We start from the raw sequence: 20,272 nt of genomic DNA on the forward strand, positions 1-20,272 counted from the left end.
ACTGCAGTGCAGCATTTGCATTTTTGAGTCACTTGTCTTAAGAGGGCCAGATGCATATACATCTGTGCGCACTCAACCTCTAACTGATTTGTTAGTCATTCATTGACATGACTTGGGTTGTAGGAATGTGCACCTGCAGTCCCATACAGATGTCAGCACTCATATAATCATCAAGTGCTACAAATAGCCACAAGTCACAGACAATCTAGAGTTCATTACACCTCTTGAAAGATCCATTGAGACTTTTCTCCTAATGTTAAAAGAGGCATGTGACACTTCAGACAGAGTATTATGCAGGGGGTGTTTATACTGAAGTCACTCTGGACTGCGATGTGCATGCAGTGACTATGGGTCGATCAATTGTCCCTCTCAGCTTTCTATTTGTCTTTCCACTCAACACAAGAAGGCATGAGAGGCCACTCCTGAGAGATACACTCCTTTTACACTGTGGCTGCATCTCTCTCCTCCGCCTCCAAGATAAATAAGGACAATGTACTCTGCCAAAACCACCTAAAGACATTCTATTGTGCATTATAGATTCTGCTGAATTTTCACTAAATGCAATCTTATTTTTCCATCCTTGGCAGCTAATTAACACATTCTTTTTTCATTTTTTTTCTAGCTGGCTGAACATGTCACATCACAACTTCTTTCAACACTAAAATATATAATTATGTGCTGTGCTGTGGGTGCAGGTGCATACAAAAAAGAATGCACAGAACTACATTTAAAGTAACACATATTGATACAGGAAATATAGCACTGTGACATTTATAAGATGTTAAAGTAAATGAACTGTCTTGGGAGGCCTTGCAGAGTGTTTAAGGGTCTTCATCAGTTCTCATTAGCGACGACCCATAAGCCCTATGATCAGAGACCTGAGGAGGACAGCAGTGTGCTGACTGAACACCTTATTATGATTCCTCAGCACAAACACAGTCCAGTGAGACTTAGGCTCTTCATCCCATATTAACCCTGCCGCCTCTTCAACATTACACATTATACTATTAGGCATTAAATAAGCAACGCATAGCAAATAAGAGGGTACCTTAGTGAGGTTGTGACTCACTTTTATATCCATGTTAATCTATGGAGTAAAAAATTACTTCACATTTCACAGTCATTCATAATAAAATCAGGTTCCATTTCTATAAAAACAAGTATATCTGCTCTCCTAAAATCCGTTAAGACAACATTCCTGGCCTCACCTCCAATGCCACCCCAAGCTGAGCTTAGCAAGAGGTTCAGTGAGGGAAAACAGCAAAGGGAGGTGGGGAGAGTTATAAAACAACCCCACATGAGAAACTAATGAGGTATTATATATTTTTTCTACCTCCTGGGCTTGCAGTGTGGCTTTTACCTGTCCAATAAGCTCACTATAAACCTGGGAGGGGAAGGCCTTGGCCCTCCTTTAATCCCACTGTCTGGATCTGCCTGCACAGACAGCTTTGTCTGACAAAGAAATGAATCTAAATGCTGCGGCAGAGGAAACACAGAATGGTGCCTACAGACTAGGAAAAAACAGGAAAGTGAATGAATGAAAGCCGGGTCATAAGGCTGTACAAACACCATTCAGATATATCACTAACTACTTCTGCTGTGGTGCTATAGACAAGCTTATGAAACCCAGTGTTTTTTCTGTAATTAATTAGAATTTCATTAAGGCCTTTTTCTTTATAGCTGAGATTTTCTGCTGTCAATAGCCTTTTCAACAACTGAATAAACCAGAGTGTCATTCTCCTCCATTCATGAGTTGTGTGAATGTGTCTTTCAATCAAATCTTCAAAAAAATATATAAATAAATGAAAGCTTAATGAGCTACATTTACCCTGTAAGGACACTGTTCTGAATATGACCGAGAAACTATTTGCTCAATGATCCTCTGTTTAGAAAAAATACTGTCAGTTTTATAGAGTCATGCTGTGCAGGGAAACCCCCAGCACTGACTAACTGAAGAAACACTGTTATGGGCTTCTTTTGCCAAGGCACATGACACACTATCAAGAATATCAGCTGCAAAAAAACGGATGTGGACAAACTGAGAAAACACGCGGTGCAAAGGTTGAGAGGGCAAAAAATGAGACAAGGGTGCAGAAAGCGAGAAACAGAGATTTAAAAATAAAATAAGGGACAAGAAGAGGAAAAGTGCAGAGAAATGAAGAGGAAGAGAAGTGTCAAAGTAGCATCCTGCAGCCTCAGAAAAGCAGTGGTCTGCTCAAGGACCCTCTGTGATATGAGACAAATCTGATAACAGTGAGTTATGCAAGGCCAAACCAAGCCAGGCCGTACCAAAGCCAAAAAGGACCAAATAGCCCAAGACAATTTTTGGCAGCATTGGAAATCCCCTTTTCTCTATGTGCTTGCTGCAGCTAAAACTGAGTTTAAAGTAAATTCTGATCACCAATAATGTAGTCCAGAGCTTCCAGTATCAAGAGAGTCAATGCAGCAGCCTGATGTCACCACTTGTGCAATACATTTAAAAATAAAAGGTCACAGTGCCTTTGAGCAGCACTCTGGTTTTGGTTTTACACTCCAGTTCCCTCAGCTGGACTTCCAAGATGCAAGAGTTCATGACAGATTTCTCAGAAAGTAATTTTTCCAGCTGGGCAGCTCTCTCTCTCCTCCTCCTCCATCAGCTCCATGGATTTAATGAGCGCCACACTGTTATCTACGTATCATGCGCGGCGGGTCATCCGCTGTTCCAAATCACTTTATAATGTCGATGAGGAAAGTGATTTCAACATTTAAGAGCAGTGTGTGGTGCACCGATTTTTTTGTGAGCTGGTTGAAAAGAGGGAAATAAGGCTGTAATGATAGAGAGACGCGATGACTGTGCTCCATAAAAAGGACTCAGTCAGTCACGTTCTGCACTTCTGGTGAGCCTTTGGGTGTATCTATATTTACTCAGTGATGACCTCAGCTCGCATAGAATAGAGTCTGCAGAGAGAAAGAGCTGCTTAATTTCTGGTTGGCCAGTGTGTCTTTTTTCCACTCAAGAATCCTTATCCAAATGTCTAAAGTAAATGTTGCATTTAAATCCCTAGCAGTGGTAGAAAGATAAACGCTGGATAGGGAAAGAACCAAAATTTGTGAACGTATTAAGTCTCACCGATTTCCTCTCAGCCTTGAGTTCTGTCAGGTAGCGTGTAAGCTCGCCGATGATTTGAGACGTTAAGTTCTCCGCTATAACCTCGTGTTGACCTGCGTAATCATTTAACTCATTAAGCGTCGTCAGGAAGGCTTTACAGAAGGTGTACCTGGTGGGACACAAGAGGTGAGGTTAGGAGATAGAGTTGTCAGCATGGCTGCCAAACACAGAAACAGCAGTAGCGGTTTGGATTTGGTATGGAAGAAAATCATGTTTCATAAAAGAGAGTAGTTAAAGGAATAGCTTGGCATTTTAGAGAAAGTGTTAATGAGAGGTTTGATGCCACGAGGCTACGGTAAAAAATAAATTTTATTTATTATGGAGTGTCATTTTTACACTTTCAATTTGTGCAGAATAAGTGAATGAGATATAATGGTGTTTCTACTTTGTGTTAAGTGAAGCAAATCAGTTGCTGTCTCTTATATTTAACAGAAAGATATGAGAGTGCTATCAATCTTCACGTTTCACCACAGAAAAGAAAATGAGTGCTTTTCCCAAAATGTCAAACTGTTCCTTTAATTTCTTGACGTAGATGATCCGTCAACTTACTTGCTCTCCTCCTCTTCTCGTGAGTTCTTCTTGGGCTGATATTTCTTTGATAAATTCCTGTAAGAACAAAGACAAAAGCCTCGTCAGACGTTTCTTACTGTATCTTTTTCAAAGAGTCCAGTCTGCAGATGGGTTGTGCACCATTCCCATTATGTTTCCCTGACACTGCCCTTATGGACCTGCCAAAGGATCATCCAGTACACCATTCAATCCAGCAGAGTGCTTTCTGCTCCTGCTGCTACATCTCCTTTCCTCTCTCCAGGTCATAAATCATTGCCCCCAGGAGTATGCATGCAGAGCCAGTCACCAGAAACAAGCATGCTTTTCTAATGCATTGCCCTTATTTTGACTCTGGCTGTACGTAAGTGGCACGAGATGGGAGCAGGGTGAGGAGGAGGAGATATAATGACATGTATAGCAGACAGAGTTGTGTAAGGATGAAAGAAAATATGTCACAGTGCTAGCTGTAGGTGAATCAGTAGTATTTGGCTGCAAATAACAACCATGACTGTCATTACGGCAGTGTTTTTCAACGTCCTCCTCTCAACCCGGAAACATGATGCACTGTACGCTACAGTGCATCATATCACTCGTTATTTTGTAAAGGCAGTGTGGCACGCTCAGCACCCGACTGGTACTCTGTCAGCAAAACATAATAACATACACAATGCGCTGATGGATTTGGGTACACATTGTGTGCGTATGACTTCAGGATCCTTTGTCTGATTAAAGAGCACTGCTGTCAGGTTAAAAATGAACAACAAAGCAGCAAAGTTACACAAAAAAGGACAAAAACAAACAAGTTACGCCATCTATATATTACCTGAGACACTGGAAATCAAAATATGGCAAGATATATATTAAAACTGTGCTGTAATTTTCCCATCTAAAATTGTGAATATTTTGTGTATCTGTTTTACAAGCCTGTCTACTGGATGTATGTTGAGTTAAATTTTATATTAAAGGTCATAAATATTTCAGAAATATCAGTACACTATTAAAATCACAACACCGCAGTACAGTTGTCATATCAGCATCAAAATGATTACTGTATTTCTATATTAGTTGCTATTAAGGGTGATAACAGTCAGAGGCAGCTGCACTTGTTTTGTTGTGAAATTACAGCAGTATATTTACTGATCTAAATCTAAATGTTTCAGCGTGTACGTGCTGTAAAAGAACATGCCTAATTCCTGCTGAAATAAATAATTCACATGTTGAAAAAAAAATGTAATGTAGGTCTGCAGTCAACTCGATCCAGCTCTCTCTGCCCACATCCCCCATAACTCACCTCCCCGGTGGTGTTTGCACTGTTGCTAGGCAGATCTATCTGTCTATCTGGCTCTCTGTCCCTCTCACCCCAACTCTAATTTTAGCGCCGGTTCCCATGCATTCATTCATTCACTCGCAGCCACATGTCATGTGTCAGATTGTGTTTGTCCAGCTAACATATTTAATAAAGTTGTCAAAATTAGGGTAGCGATTCGCTCTTACTAAGGAGGATTAATGGAGCTCTGTTAGGTGTGTGTTTGTGTGTCTGGTTCTGTCAGTGTGTTATGTTTTACCTGAATATTACTGGAAGAAAATGTCTGTACATACTGGCTGGTAATACAACCACATACTCTTTTTTTTCACCCTCACCCAGTCTCCTTTGTTGGCGAGACTTTATTCCCACTTAGTTATGGATTATGCCAGACTGGAATTTGGGGGAGGAGGAGGCATTAATGCACTGCCCTGCAATGACTAGACTGAAGCATTGTGCATGTTTACACCAATGAAGGGAAGAGGATTATTCATGGATTAGTGCAGTGTGTGGTTGGTATGGTGATAGAAATGGTGCAAAGTAGAGTACTAGTCACAGATATTCGACTGATGAGGAATGTAGGCTATTCTGTATAGTTTAAAAAAAGAAAATTTTTATTTGCAATTGTATTACAACTGCTGACCTCACTTATACAGCTGTTGATCAATAATTACCCCACTACAACTGGCCCACTTCTGCAGGCATTTTTTATTATTGATCTGACAAACGCTTTCTCGATTAATCATTTGATCAATAAAATAGTAAAAATGTTAGTCTCTGAATTTCATCTTTTCTCTATTTAGCACTCCAAAACTCAATGATATTCAATCATGATGACCATTTTTATTAACTGACTAATTTATCAAGTGGCTCTAATCTATTAACCCTCTTAACCCAAAGTGGTTTCTGGGTGTTTTATTGTTCCTGTCACATTTTCACTCATTTCCATTCCTGCAAAGTCCCTGAATTTTTGTCACACTGGTCGCAGCTTCATCACTGATGGCTTCATGAGTTGGGCAAGTGGGCATCAGTATTGGATTCTTTGGCTTTGCAGAAGCTAGTTACAGGAAACAGTGATTTTTGGCATTTTTTAATTAGACATCTAATGTCAATTTGATGAAATATTGCAATTTAAAGCTTAGATTTGGATAATATTCCTGAAATGACTAGGTCGAGGCCAAATGCTTGAAGTCTTACTGCTTTTAAAGTTTCATTCTATGACAAATGGTGTGATTTTGGTGATTTTTTTAAAAGATGACATGCCTTTCAAACCAGCTAGCGAGTCCTGGGTTCAGATGGTAATTGCCAAATACCCCCTGAAAACCAGGTACTAGTTCTGGCCTGGTGTTGGTGCCATTTTTCACTTGGTTCAGCTTGGGAACCAGTGTACTTTCTCACAAGCTTGAGCCATCAAAAGACTACATCATGATATCATTGCATTACAGTATACATCAACAACTCTATTGTGAAAAGAATTGCTACCTCTAAGAAAAAAATCTGCCCAACAACACAGATGACAGAAAAAGAAGACTGAACCAAGGGGCAATTCCATTAGTTTATTACTTCTAGTACGAGTGTGCCTGTTAGATTAAACCTACTTTCATGAGCTAAGTTGATTAGAAAGGATAATTAGTCCTCAACTATGGCCAAGTAGCACCAAAACAAAGAAGCAGTGTGTTGAAATCTCAGTGACTCAAGTTGTCCTGTTAGTATGTCCTCATTTCCTCAGTTTTCTGACAAGCATGTCAATGTGCACATAAGTGTGTATATGTGCGTGTCTTCTCGACAGCAGACCCAGGATGACAGCAGGCCCTCTGTACTGACACTGACACTGAAAACATCCGCACCATCTGTGGAGCCTGAAGTTCAATAAAAGCCAACCTGCCAGAACAGCTAAACATACTGTAGACAGATGCTGGCTAATTAAATTATGGGATATCTATATGTGCACAGATATGAGTGCAAATCTGTGACCACATAGTCTATGTTCTTAGTCCATTTTTTTGAAACAAGGCTTCAATTCAGATTTAATGAAACTGACTTAGATACAATTACAAATTATCCTGAATAATTTTGTCATAAATGATTTGCTTTTAGTAGGTTAGACATTGCTTGTCTAAATTCAGATGTTTTAGCAGGATTTCAAAAGTATTAAAAACAGAACTAATTCAAGCATTATCAAAACTAATCCACAAGCATTAAATTAAAATTCTGGTGAAAAAACGCTTTTGCTGTTTAATATGTGTCTGTGTGAAAACTTAATGGGTGCAGGGATATGTGGGTAATGCTTGCATGTAAACACAGACAGCTAGTCCTATTATCTCAAGCTGACTTAATTCTCAAAAAGACGAGTGGCATGGTCTGTAGAGGATCTGACTTTTTGTGTGAATACTGGAATGGTATTGGCTACTCACTACGTAATGGGGGAGGTGGGGTCAGTACTTAGAGCATTAGCCATATTGCACGACCTCATTAAAGATGTGGATTGCAGACTTGGGGGGTAACTCCTACTGTGTTGGCTGACGTGCAGGAGGCCTTCGGAGATGGATCCACTCAGCACAGGGCTTACATACTCCCATCACTGCCTTTGAAAATCAGTGACTGCACCGAAACACACTGTCTGTGAGGAGAACTGGAGGGGGCGGTGCCGACACTTGTGGTTGGAGAAAAAAATCTGGGTCAGACCTGGGGTTGATAATGCTGATACCTAGTAGTCTCTATGGAAACACAAGCTCCTCCCCATCCCCCAACAACCTGACTTCCTATTGCCTGAAGCTGAAACCAGCAACAACAGACAGCGTGCATGTCGGAGAGAGCGAGAGAAGGAGGCAGACAGAGAGACTCTTCAGAGTACAAAAAAGAGAAAAGGATGGAGGGGGGAACAGACATCCTCTTCCGCCTGCTTGTTTAGCATTACATAAAGCAATTCTGCTTCCCTACTTGGAAACAACAGCACTGCTGTTAAAATATGAGCCTTTTTTAATATTCCAGTGTACTACTTCCCGTGTGGGATTTCTGATTTGAGCTTCCTCCTCCAGAGGGAGGTCAGAGGTCAGGGTCAGCTTCATAATGAGCCGGTAAAGATTCAATCTCTTGTTTCAAGGACACTTCAGCAAGTCAAGTCCTGCTGTAGCCTGTAGAGTGGGTTTTTTATCTAAGCCATCTGGAGGAAAACGATCCACCCTAATTACCATGCTGCAACTCTGAGTATGGATCATAAGTCAGATTGAGCACTCACCTAATTTGTTTTGCATAGTTGGTTTCAATCTCTGATCTCTCCTTGACAAATTTGGTGTACTTCTCCACAAACTCGATCCCCCACTGTGTATGCTTCTCCAAGTTGTCAAACTGATCCTGCAGAAAAGAGGAAGATGTAATGATTACATCAGTCAAAGGAGACAGAAATCTGTTATCATTTACTAGACAGAAAGAACTGAGAGAACTCCAGCATAACAAACAAAAGATCAGAAAAAATCAGCTATGTGCAGACACTACATAGTAACATATTATAGGACCTACTGCTGAATTCGCATAGTAATCGGGTTTGCTTTCAATACATCACATATTATGAAGTATTCATCTCAGTATTTGAGCATAGCAAACAATTCTTAATACTAAAATGGCTGAGCATGTATCTTTCTACTCAGCCTTGTGTTTGATTTGTTGTGGGAATATTGTTCATCTGGCTCCCCTCAACCAAAGTCATTGGCCATATATGCATCAGTCAACATGTTTATTCCAAGTCACTGATCAGACAGAAGCATCTGAGTCAAGCATTAAACCGTTAAATTTGGTGTGCCCTGAGTATGACTGACACTGTCCTCTCTAGCCACAGTCATTTTAAGTTATTGGTCTAAACAGTGAGTCTCCCCTACTATCCATAATACAATTTTAAAATGTGGTCTGTTACGGAGGGTAAGTGTAGCTTGTAGTAAAAATAGGCACTAAGCAGTCTGCACTACTGATAACCAAATACAGCTGTTCAGGCTGAACTCATTATTCAGGATTTGTTCATGACTTGTGAGGAAAAAATGAGCCTTTAGTTGGCGGATGTCATAGCTTGAAATTCACCACTTCAGAAAATGTCATCACTTCATCTGGGATGTCAATTAACACACACACACACACACACACACAGACACACACACACACGCACCACAGCTAAGATTTACTGATGCTCACATGGTTACACTCACATAATCTTCTGATTTAATTTTTAAAATTAAGCAAAAAAAAAAAACAACCTTGGTGTAGCTCCAACAGCCCCCCATCCTCTCTTCTACCATGTCTGAAGTCTTCCTGTAAAGTCCAAGTAACAGATCTTCTTGCACGGCACACTAAGCAGTTGAAGCGTCAGAATGACGAGGCCTGTCTAATTCTGTGAGCTAACCATGCAATGTGCTATCTGTCTGCTTTTAGCATGCTGCACTGAAAGTACATCCACATCACTGACACAGGAAGCGGTTGTGGTAATGAAAAGATCAAGAGGTGTACTGTAGCCGACAAAGCTCTGTAACAAGTTGAGGATCTTTAAGTGTGTTTTCTGGCATTTTGGTTAGAATTGCAATATGCTTTAAATTCAGGACAACTGAGGGGTTTTTTTTTAGCTTTACTAAAGTCACATCATCTCTCAAACACCTTTGAAAAAGCAATTTAGGTATTCAGGGAAAACAATAGGTTGTATTTTGAGGGAGGGGGATTTTCCAGTCTGCATTGTAAGGCAGTTTCAATGAGCAATCACTCATCAACAAGCCACTAACCAGAACAATGACAAGATAAAACCAAACAATTAGGCATTTTACTGAAAAAGAGGCAACTCGTCTGCCTCATCATTCCTCTTTGTTATGTTCTGTTTCACCTAGCCACCGTTTTTCCTGTTTCTACAACAAGTTCGCATTTCCTTTAAATGCCCAAGAGCATGCTCACTGAGATTCATGTACTAATTAAAGCAATCAAGTAGCATTTACTTCATTCTGACAAGACAGCAACCATTCAGGGCACAAAACAGACAACAAGCAGCACACGTCACTGGAGCTACATCATGCACATAAAACCCTCCTCTCCTCCTCCGCACACATAACTCAGATTACCCTTTTTTGCAGGGGCACCATCTTATCCACTGTGTCTCACTGTGAAATATCCAAATCCAGAAAATGTCCATCCAATTCTCCAAAACAGCAAAACAAAAAAGCTGAGCTTAAGTGGGAGAGGGCATCCACAAGACCATTTTCCAGGTATCCAAAGTGGAACAACCGCAGATTAACGAGAGTGTGCCTGGGTTGGGAACAATGTCCGCTGACCCAACTCCCACCCAATAAAAAAAGAAACTGCACAGTCGTAGCGAGTAATTCCCGATTATCTGGAAGGAGTAAGAATTCCAGAGAGCAGGGGAAAGATCGATGCAGCACCGGCGCACTCAAACACACAGTCTGAATCTGAGGCCACTGCTGCCCACAGCATTCAGGCTTAATGCTCCATCAGGCGTAAGGTGGAATAAGTGGGATGAGAGAGGAGGACGGTGAGAGAGAGAGCGGAAAAACACAGGGAGGGGGGCTTGAAAGGAACAGAAATGACAGAAGAGGCGGGATTACATGGGAGGGGATTTAATTAAGGGGGGACTACTAGCCAACGCTGCTGGGGCCTCTTAAACTTTGCCCCTGGCTTCACTACACCATATTGTAAAATCTACTACACCATATATAAAACAAAACAAAAGCATGAAGCTTGTGATCCACAATATGATGAGTCACTCTGAGATCATGAATCTTTGCTAAGGTCACATGAGACCGAAGAGATACTTGTTGGAGTTTAATGGAAAAGTCATCCACAAAGCAATTTCCCTGCTACAAGAGAAAAAGCTGATTCATAAATTATGAATCAGAGGGAAGGAACTATCAAGGAAAATACATTATGTGAAAGTAAGTCAGACACAAGCATATGCTCCTTTCATCTCTCTGCCCTTTCCATCAAACTCCTGTCATTCCAGCTTGTAATGTATTCAACCCTGCTTAAAATACATTATTCTTTTTGTATTGAAAACAGATCCAGTGTCACAAAATGCCAAAAAAAAACACAGATTCAAGCTACTTTTTTTAGTCCTCTATGATAACAAACTGATTATCTTTGGGTTTTAGGCTGTCGGTCAGACAAAACAACTGGAGTATAGTAGCTTGGGCTCTGGACATAGTATTTTATTACTACTATTATTATTTTTTGCAGGTTTTCAAACCTTTTAATACCAGCAAGGAAATAACAGGGAAATTAACCAACATTGAAAACACATATTTTTTTTCATTTATGGATGGAAAAATTAGCCTAGTAGTCCATCAAACTAAAACAAGCAAATATTATGATAATCTATCAATAGTTTCAAGCAAAAACTGTGAAAATATTTACTGATTAAGCTTCTCAAATGCAAGGATTCCCAACTTTTTTATATTCTGTATGATAAAAAAAATGTTATATATTTGCATTTTAGAGAGCTGGCGAGACAAATAAAGCCAACTCAAGTAATCATTTTGGGTGCTGTCCTCTTCTTGACACTTCATACACGGAACAAATGATCAGAGAAATGATCAGAAGATTTATCATTTGTAAAAATAATTGTTACTTTCAGTTTTATACTCATTGTTTGCAGTAGAAATGCAAAAGTCTAAGTAGAATTAGTAAAAGTGACTATAAGAGTTGTCTTAATATAAAGAAACAAAGAAATTAAATTGAAACCACCTGCAGCTAGATTGACATTTTATTTCTGCCTATGAGCACAGTTATTGCCAAACCAAAGACAGATAAAGACAAAATCATTTTCCATTCACCATTCTTTTTCTGCACTCACATCAGTGGAAAATATAAAGCATCAGTGCGCCAAGGGCAAGTGTCCACATTCTGATTTACTTTGGTAAAAATATTTTGAGTAGGAAAATATGAATTTCAAAGATCTGAGTACATGTGCAAAACAAATCCACTTCTCATTAACTCCAGTGAGTTTGTGCAGACTACATGCAAATCACAGAGTGTCAGTTCTGTCATTGTTGGCTAAAGAGTTACCAGACTTAAAGCCAAACCTGCACATAGACTTTGGTAAAGCCTGCTCCTCTGGTCCCCTATACCAAAAACTAATAACTCCTTCTCCTGCTCTAGACTTGCTTCCATTCTTTCATCTGTGGCCTCTGACACCTGACCTGGTCCCTGCAGGAGGGAGTAAGTGGAGGATCCAAGGAGGTGCTTATTATTTCAGGACACAGCCCCACTCACTGTGATGCATGTACTATTGTGGTAGTACATGTAAGAAAATAAATAGAACCGTGTAGCTAAATATTTTTTATCATCCAGGAAATGGGAAACAGGCTCAAACAGAGAACAAAGGAGACACTTAGCAGTTACTAAATATATGTAGGTTGTCCATGGGTTATAAGAAAACAAACGCATGCTTGTTTAAGGATCAGTCTCCTGACCCCCTGTCCTTCTTAAGTGGGGATGGAGATTATGTTTCAGGTTAATGTATCAGGCTGCCAGTTAATCTGAACTAATGCACATTATTTAGCTACCATTCCAATTCAAATCTGTACCCATAATGAGGGCACACCGACCTGACCCTTTGAAAAAGAGTCTTTTTTTTCTTTTCTCTATGTTTAACACAGATAAAACACCAGCATATGGACATTTATAAGACAAAGATGCATTAGGATGCAGTTTTACATCACCTAGAGTTAAATTAAGACACCAGAATTTAAACTGAAACATTCAGGCTGCCAATTGTCAATTAGACCTCTGATCAGATCAGATTACAACAGAATTTGATTTGGAAAATCAAAATTTCATCAAGGGCTCAGGCAAATGGTTCTCAAATAAAGCATTTCAACACTGTAAATTTCAACATTAAACATTCAGCAAGGGTTAATTTCCAAATCAGGGTTTCAGTTGTTTTAAAAAAAATCTGATTATTAGGACATTGCTTTGCTTCCTCAGTCTCTGCCTTACATCACTTATAATAGATGTTTCTTCCTCTACCTGACAAAAAGAGCTGTTGCTTCTATTTAGTTAAACACGGACCTGATGGTGACCAGAATCAAAAAATTGCATTATTAACAAGAGAGCTGTTGGAGGAGCTTCTCGGGAGTCCATTAATACATTTATATCTTATGTAATAGGTTTTCAAGCTACTATTGTGTCAAATCTTGATCTGGGATACATTTTCGCAACACAAACTCTCAAACTTGTATCACTAATCCATATGAATTGATTGTCCAGTATGGCAACTGAATAATTGTGAACAGCAAATGTACCACATACACCAACCCTGTGCATCATTCAGTGTCAGAAAAACGTAGTGAAGCCTGACACCAAAACATGTGTAAGTACACCACAACAGAAGCTGGTAAATTCTTATCTGACCTCCTGTTCTTCTCAGTTCGACCACAGAAGGCAATAGAGAACAAGTGTGCCTCAATATCTCCAGGAGTTTAAATGATGCAATTAATTGTCATTGAAAATATGACAGTCTTCAAGCATTTGAAGCAACATTTAGGTAACAATGCACAACATACCTCAACGATGGAAATATACAGCTTGTATGAAATAAGAACTATTTCAATGGTCATCTCTCTGTTTGGACGATAAAGCCAAGATAATGAGAGCACAAAACAAGATTGTGGAAGATACTGTCTCTGTGCCACATCAGCAGAGTGAGTAGAGTTACTTCACAATATAACTGGTAATAGCAGAACTGTACTGATTTTCAAACGCCCTAACCAACGCTCCTGGGGACACTTTTATTGGAGTCTTACCGCCTCTGTAGAGGTCAGTGTGCTGTTCTGATGATCACAGCAAAAATCAATACGCCATTAAAAACACAGGAAAAGAGAACGAAAGGAGTGTTTTCATTGGTCAGCGGAGACAACAGAACAGATAGCAGGAAAAGGAAATAGCTGGCTAATGAATTAAAACAGATGCAAATGTAGATGCAAATAAGGCATAAAATAACTTTTCTACACGTAATCAGACATTAACATACGTTTAACAGAATTTAGAAGCAAATATTCTCAGTTATTTCAAACCTTGCAACCCATTAGGTCATTTCAGAGACTAAGAAGTGCAAAAAAAGAGAGATCTTAAATTTATTTAACTGGAAGTACAAGTTTCAGAGGAATGTAATTATAGATGACTTCCCGGATGTGTACATATTAATAGTTTCTGGCACACACTACCAAACATATAACTGGTAGAAATGGACAGTTATCTAACTAACTATTGATTTGATAAATAAGAAAAAATCTATTTTACAGGATGTAAAGCCATTGCAATTAATTTGTTGCAGCAGTATGAATGCATTTATGACAAAGCTAAAAATGTCTCTTCAACCAAACAAAATCTGGCTTCATGCTTTCACAGGACAGTTTCATTCCTTCCAAACTTAGCTTCAAGCTGTCACATTGTGTAAGTGGTGGTTATGTGAAGTCCAGCCACTGACAGGAAACCTGTCAAAGAAAAGAAAGACAAAGAAAAGACTAGAGTAGGGGGTAATCCACAGAGGCTGAGGGGACAGATGTTCAGCTAGAGTGAAGACAATGGGACAAGAGGCCTATAGATACTATTGTCTTCTTAATGGTTCAATGTGTCGACCATGCAGCAAGGACAGTAGGCTGGGGGTCTGAAAACATCTCAAGATCCTTTCAGTAGAGGAGCTTATTTCTCATCTTCTGTTCTGGACTTCTCTTCTACATGTTGGTTCAAGTGGTAAGAACCCCATGCAGGCCATAAATTGATCTGGGATCCATATCCTGACCAAGCTGGAAGTTCTGATAGTTTGACACCAATTTAATCCGATTAATGAAATAAGACAAAATGGTTTAAGAGGGATTTGAATGCTTGTCTACTAGAGTCTTTATGGTAACATGAATGAGTTATTTAGGAGTCTCATTAGCTGACAAACTGTAGAGAGAATGTGAAAGAGAAAGACACTACATTTATCCACAACTGTTCATCAGGCTGTGAAAGCCCTGCCAATTAAAGCATTAAACAAACAGCCCAATTGTTCTCGAAAAACTATCCCTGCCTTGTTGACTAAAGCAATGTGGCACAAAATGTCTGATTCTCTTGACTTTTTCTTCGGGTGATTATCCACAACCTTTCATACAGCTTTTTACTGACCACAGCAGAGCGGATAAACCCCAGGCTCAGCGCAGCAGAGCGGCCAGTGAAGCAGAGCCACGGAAATCTACTGTCCTCCATGAGTTGGTCAGTGCAGTGTTTCAGTGGGCGTCCAGCAACAAGAACAAATATTTGGTGGAGATGCCAAACCCTCTTTCGAATACACATCAAGCTTTGTCCAAGAAAGCGGGGCGGAACAATGTCTCCATAGCCCGGCGTAACCCCTGTTTCATAGAGGAGTCACAGGAAAAAGGACAGTAGCTTCACACACACAAACACACACGTGAACACTCATAAACAAAGACAGATGATCATGTGCGGGTCCACTGAATAGCTTCTCTCAGCTATTTCACTTTGGGTTATTAAAGGTTGGAAAGGGTTTGTCAGCCCCCTGCCAACCCACACTGAATGAAGATTGAACACGATTGCAAACAACCTACACTGACAATTTTCACTATACTTCAAAACAACAAATCCATTTTTAACGTTTCAATCTGTATTTACTTCTCCGTACACTAATGAAGCACTGCTATATTGCTAAATACAGACCCAACAATAATAACCTAACTACCATTTGCAAAGAGTCTTCCATTCTAGTTCAGTCATCAATTGCCTGGTGTTAGATAATATGAAAATATCCTTCCAAAAGAACAAGACACATGCCTGGAGGCACACATGTACAGAAAACTTTCTGCAAAATATGAGCAGCTGTTTGGGGCAGTGGGTGACCTTTATGTGTAAGGGCTCTTGTTTGCATGCCATGTAGATATTTATAGAAACAACACCTCTGCTGGTCTGAAATTTAAGAATGTGTGTTGGTGTATGCACACGTGTATCATGTATTGGTGCTCATATATTTCTTCTCTGTGCCTGCTTGTATGCCGCACCCGTTGCTATTTAATCTCCTCTGTGTTTTAACAGTGGTGAGAAGCAGGGCTGAACAATTAATCAAAATGGTATCGTAATAAGGTTAAGCACAATATCCACATCGCAAGAGCTGCAGAGTTTTTGACAAAGGTAAAATGGATCACAAAATGCCATTATAAATGAAGCACTGGAGTGAAACAGAAATGGGTCAGCCTATTAATTTTTTTTCCCAGACAGAAGGTAATATGCTTGTTAACCACAGACTTCGAAATTTTTTAAATTTTTTTCTGTGGAAATGAAATAAAAAATTTACCATTTACAAAATTTTTTCGTATTATATGATATTTTTCTGCATATCGTTCAACCCTACTGAAATGTATCATGTATGAGTAGTTGGTTCCCGGGATAAGAAAACCTTCTTGTGACAGTTAAGTAACAGGAAATTGTTGCCTCTCAGCTGTGAGTCATAATAACTGGAAGGGTGGTCAACTCATTCACGGACCTTAAAAAGAAAGTTATACCGCAGCTTCTTTTAGGCTCCACCCTTCGTGAAATGAGTTATTCATTTCACAAAGTGCAATCTCCCCTCCTGTTGCGCACCAGTTATCCAGTATACGACAAACATTCTATGACTGGTGTACTATGCCTTTGACTAATCACTATGTATGTTGGAATGGAAAGAATTAGACTGCAAATATGACTAAATTCAGGATCCCTCCACGTCTCTGCTCACTTACAGCACTGGTCATCTTCATCTGCAGTAATACCTGCAGATACTCTTCATAAGGACTCAGCTCAGACTCTTCTTTTTGCTCTTCCTTCTCTGGTTTGACAGAAAAAGCATTGTCCAGGAAAATAAAAAACTCACTTCTTCTCCGCAGCATGGTCACAGTTTTCAAGTAACAAAAGAATCAAATGAAGGAAAAATTAAGTTAATCCATCTCGGGAGGATAAAATACACTAGAAGAACAAGTCTTAGCCAAGCAGTCAAGCGTTAATAGATTTAAGATCCACAATATGCTGGTGTTTCCAGACACAACATATATCCTGGTAATAGCTAATCCAAGAACGTATTCATCTCATGAGGGTCAATCGAAGCTCAACAAGTGCAGGCAGGCCCAAAAGTATAATGAGAATGAACAACAGAAATGTTGTAACTAGCACAGAACTTGATTAAATGACGTCGTTATTAATCTGATTATTGTACCTCCCTTCTAACTACCTTCCCACCCAATGGGCTGCTCGGTGGATTAATCCTGCTGGGCCGGCAAAAACACATTAGCCATTGTTCCCGCTGAGCTGTTTTTGTGCTTTTTGGAGGATAAAGCGCTTTAATTCTTATATAACATATTCTCTGGAATGATGGAAAACTTTGAACTTTAGAATATGTTCAATACGAAGGAACTGCAATGACACTTTATATACTAATCTGCTTCAACAGCATACTATTGCCATCGATTGAATATCATCCCTCATTCATTCGGTGAACAAGTTGGAAGCAATCCACATTTGCCTGTGATAGGCTGCCTCTCAGCCCATAAGCTTGATAACATTGTATGGATATGGATGGCTAAAGCAAGAGAGGTATTGATTGAGTAATGAATCCATATCAGCACTATGACACTGGCCTGACACGGTGAACGCCTACACACTTTAAATCTAAGTGTTTGTGCACTGCCTGCACTTTGCTAAAATGTGCACTTTCAGCTGATAAAGTTAGTTTCCACACATTCTAAAAGCTAACATCAGCCAATTGTTGTGAATAAATCATTATCAGTATTACAGTTTTTAATTCAATTCAACGTTTCAAGAAGTATCAAAATACAGTTTGTCTAAAAATCGGGATATTACACAATGACAGTAATTTGAACATCAATATAATATTAAAATTGATATCTATCAATTATATCTGTACAGTATATCATATAGGAGTGTTCTGTGTGTATCTATGGCATTCACTGTTCCTCAGATTGATATATAATAGGCATGAAGCCATGCTATTACTGAGGAGTGTTTTAAATTTTAAAGGGTCATTAGTCACTTTGAAATCTTATATTACAGAGGTTAAGTCGACCAACAAGAAGTTGTGCTACGGCCCAGTCAACCTTATGTGATAATTTAGACAATAGTTTGTCCACCAGTTAGCACTGAGAAGTTTCCTGTCCAACTGTAAAAAAGACTGCTTATGATGTATCTCAGCCATAATTTATAAAATGAAACTAACCTAGGGGATCCAAATCTTGACCCTTTTGTTTAGTCTTTGTTATGTTGTTGTTGTCCAGCAGATAAAAGCTGACACACAACATGAAACATGCAAGAAACCAAAACGGTGACTTCATACTGATGTGTGTAAATGACACCCCTGATCAGCTGTTCACTAAGAGTACAGATGGTACACAGGTTTCATATGAATTTCTTGTCAAGGCAGTCATGTTGCGTGCTGCCATGACATGTCTGATTTAAATGTTTTCTGTTGAAGAACATAATAAAAACATGTTCCTTTACAGTGGGTCAAAATATAACCTCTATGATTACTATACTTGGTTGCCAGTAGGTGTCAGTCCTTATCATCCTGGTTGTCATGGATCTTGTGCAATTTGAAAAAAAAATTACATACAAATAAACAACACTAGCTTGTAATTAAGTCTGCTGGCAAACATTATGGTAGGAAATGAGAGACTAGATTAAACATGTTTGCATTTTATGTGTTTTAGACTTCGACCCGACTGTGTGTCTTGCTTACAGTTTCACATCATAAATAGATCTGTCAAAAGCTTTTTCTGTCAGTCTCATGTAAGACTTCTCTTCTTGCAAAGGCTCTTTACTCAATACATTCTAGCTTCAGATAGCAAGAGTCAAATCACTCTCTTGAAGATCCAGTCATATTTCAGTAAGGCTCCATCCAGCTATGTGCCAACCATGTACTGTATTTCCTTTTTGGGTCTTGGACTACTTGTCCTCCTCTTCAGCTAGAGAGTACAACTTAACTTAGATAATGCAGAAAGACACCACAAAATGTAATAAGAAAACTCATGCAACTGCAGCAGGGTTGCTATTTTAAATCAGAACATTGTCTTTCATTGGAATGGTCATCACATACAAACATACACCAGCTGTTCTCAAAGTCATGGCTTTCCTCACTGAATTTAACAGTTGATTAGCAGATCAGTCGATGGGTTTACACTCCACACTCAATTTTTAATTGACAACAAAAACACTCTAAATAATGCACATGAGAAAGATCGAAGATATTATGGTGGATCTCTTCCTCTTACTCCACACACATACACTTCTACCGCTGTATATATAGATATCCTTAAGGACAGATTGAAGGTTCTTTAACCTGCTAACTGACCACAAAGAGTTTGAAACCAAAGCTCTACACTCTTCTTTTCTCTCTTTCACACTAATGGTACAGTATTTACGTTACTTTTTGAAGGGTAAAGGCTTCTGAGGACTCGGAATACATAAGTACTTCCACTGTACTGTCAAAATGAGCTGGGATTTCTGGTTGGTAAAGTTTCACAGGCAAATTCTCTGAATTATGTGGCAGCACTTTCACTCCACCCTGGCTTGCCTCATGTCAGGATATGAGCAAATATGCCACTTTTTTAGAGGCTGCCTGACACGACAAGCAGATTACTCATCTTGGAGACACTCTGGTCTGTCGATGTGTTTAATACACTTTTATGCAAGACAGCTGCAAGTGGGGTTTGCTATGTTAATGTGCATACACTGACAGCTAATACCTATTCAGACAGACACGTAAACTTATTAAGTTTGTGCGGAGGGATGTCATTATTGAATGCAGCCAGGCCTTACTAGGGAGAATGATGGATAAAATTTCAAATTACATTTTCTGCCAAAACCCTTTTCTAATACAATTAATGCTTTCCACCCTCTCTGTCTGGCATCACCATCCAGGATAGTGCCCTAATCAAAATAATAATCCAGCTAAAGCTAATAGGTTCTGATACAATATCCTGCAAATTTGTGAGCAGCAACAGATTGCAACACAATGTACTATCTTGCCAGGAGGCTTCCTTAAGCTCACACAGCCTCTTAATATAATCACAAAAAATATGAGGTTAATTCTTCACAGTAAAAAGAAAAATCTAAGCTTAGAAACATTGTACAAACATGTTCATGGCTAATGAGCTACATTTTGAAGTTGCATCCATTAAGCCAGTGAGTCAACATGATTAAAGAAGCAAAGAAAAGAGCAAGTGAGAAATTTTACAGAAAGGCATGAGTGG

The 20,272-nt window shown here is 39.3% G+C and overlaps 1 protein-coding gene across 23 annotated transcripts in view; it reads right to left on the bottom strand.

The window, feature by feature from the left end:
* LOC111575731 (formin-binding protein 1) overlaps window positions 1–20,272 on the bottom strand; it is a 61,552-nt gene that overhangs the window by 33,374 nt on the left and 7,906 nt on the right. For 3 of the 23 annotated variants that reach the window (XR_008604538.1, XM_055019147.1, XM_055019146.1), the window contains exons 1-4: window positions 16,754–17,045; window positions 8,239–8,354; window positions 3,698–3,754; window positions 3,110–3,257 (exon numbers count right to left, since the gene is read on the bottom strand). Coding sequence is in view for 22 of the 23 variants with exons in the window: in XM_055019147.1 (XP_054875122.1) it covers window positions 3,110–3,257; window positions 3,698–3,754; window positions 8,239–8,354; window positions 16,754–16,900 (468 nt within the window). In the remaining variant the exon portion in view is untranslated. Of the gene's footprint in view, window positions 1–3,109; window positions 3,258–3,697; window positions 3,755–8,238; window positions 8,355–9,244; window positions 9,364–10,090; window positions 10,469–16,753; window positions 17,047–20,272 lie in introns of those variants that run through there. The other 20 variants (XM_055019155.1, XM_055019150.1, XM_055019164.1 and 17 more) reach the window with 16 other exon arrangements.

The sequence above is a fragment of the Amphiprion ocellaris genome, chromosome 17, assembly GCF_022539595.1.
Source record: "Amphiprion ocellaris isolate individual 3 ecotype Okinawa chromosome 17, ASM2253959v1, whole genome shotgun sequence".
NCBI classification, from domain to species: domain Eukaryota; kingdom Metazoa; phylum Chordata; class Actinopteri; family Pomacentridae; genus Amphiprion; species Amphiprion ocellaris.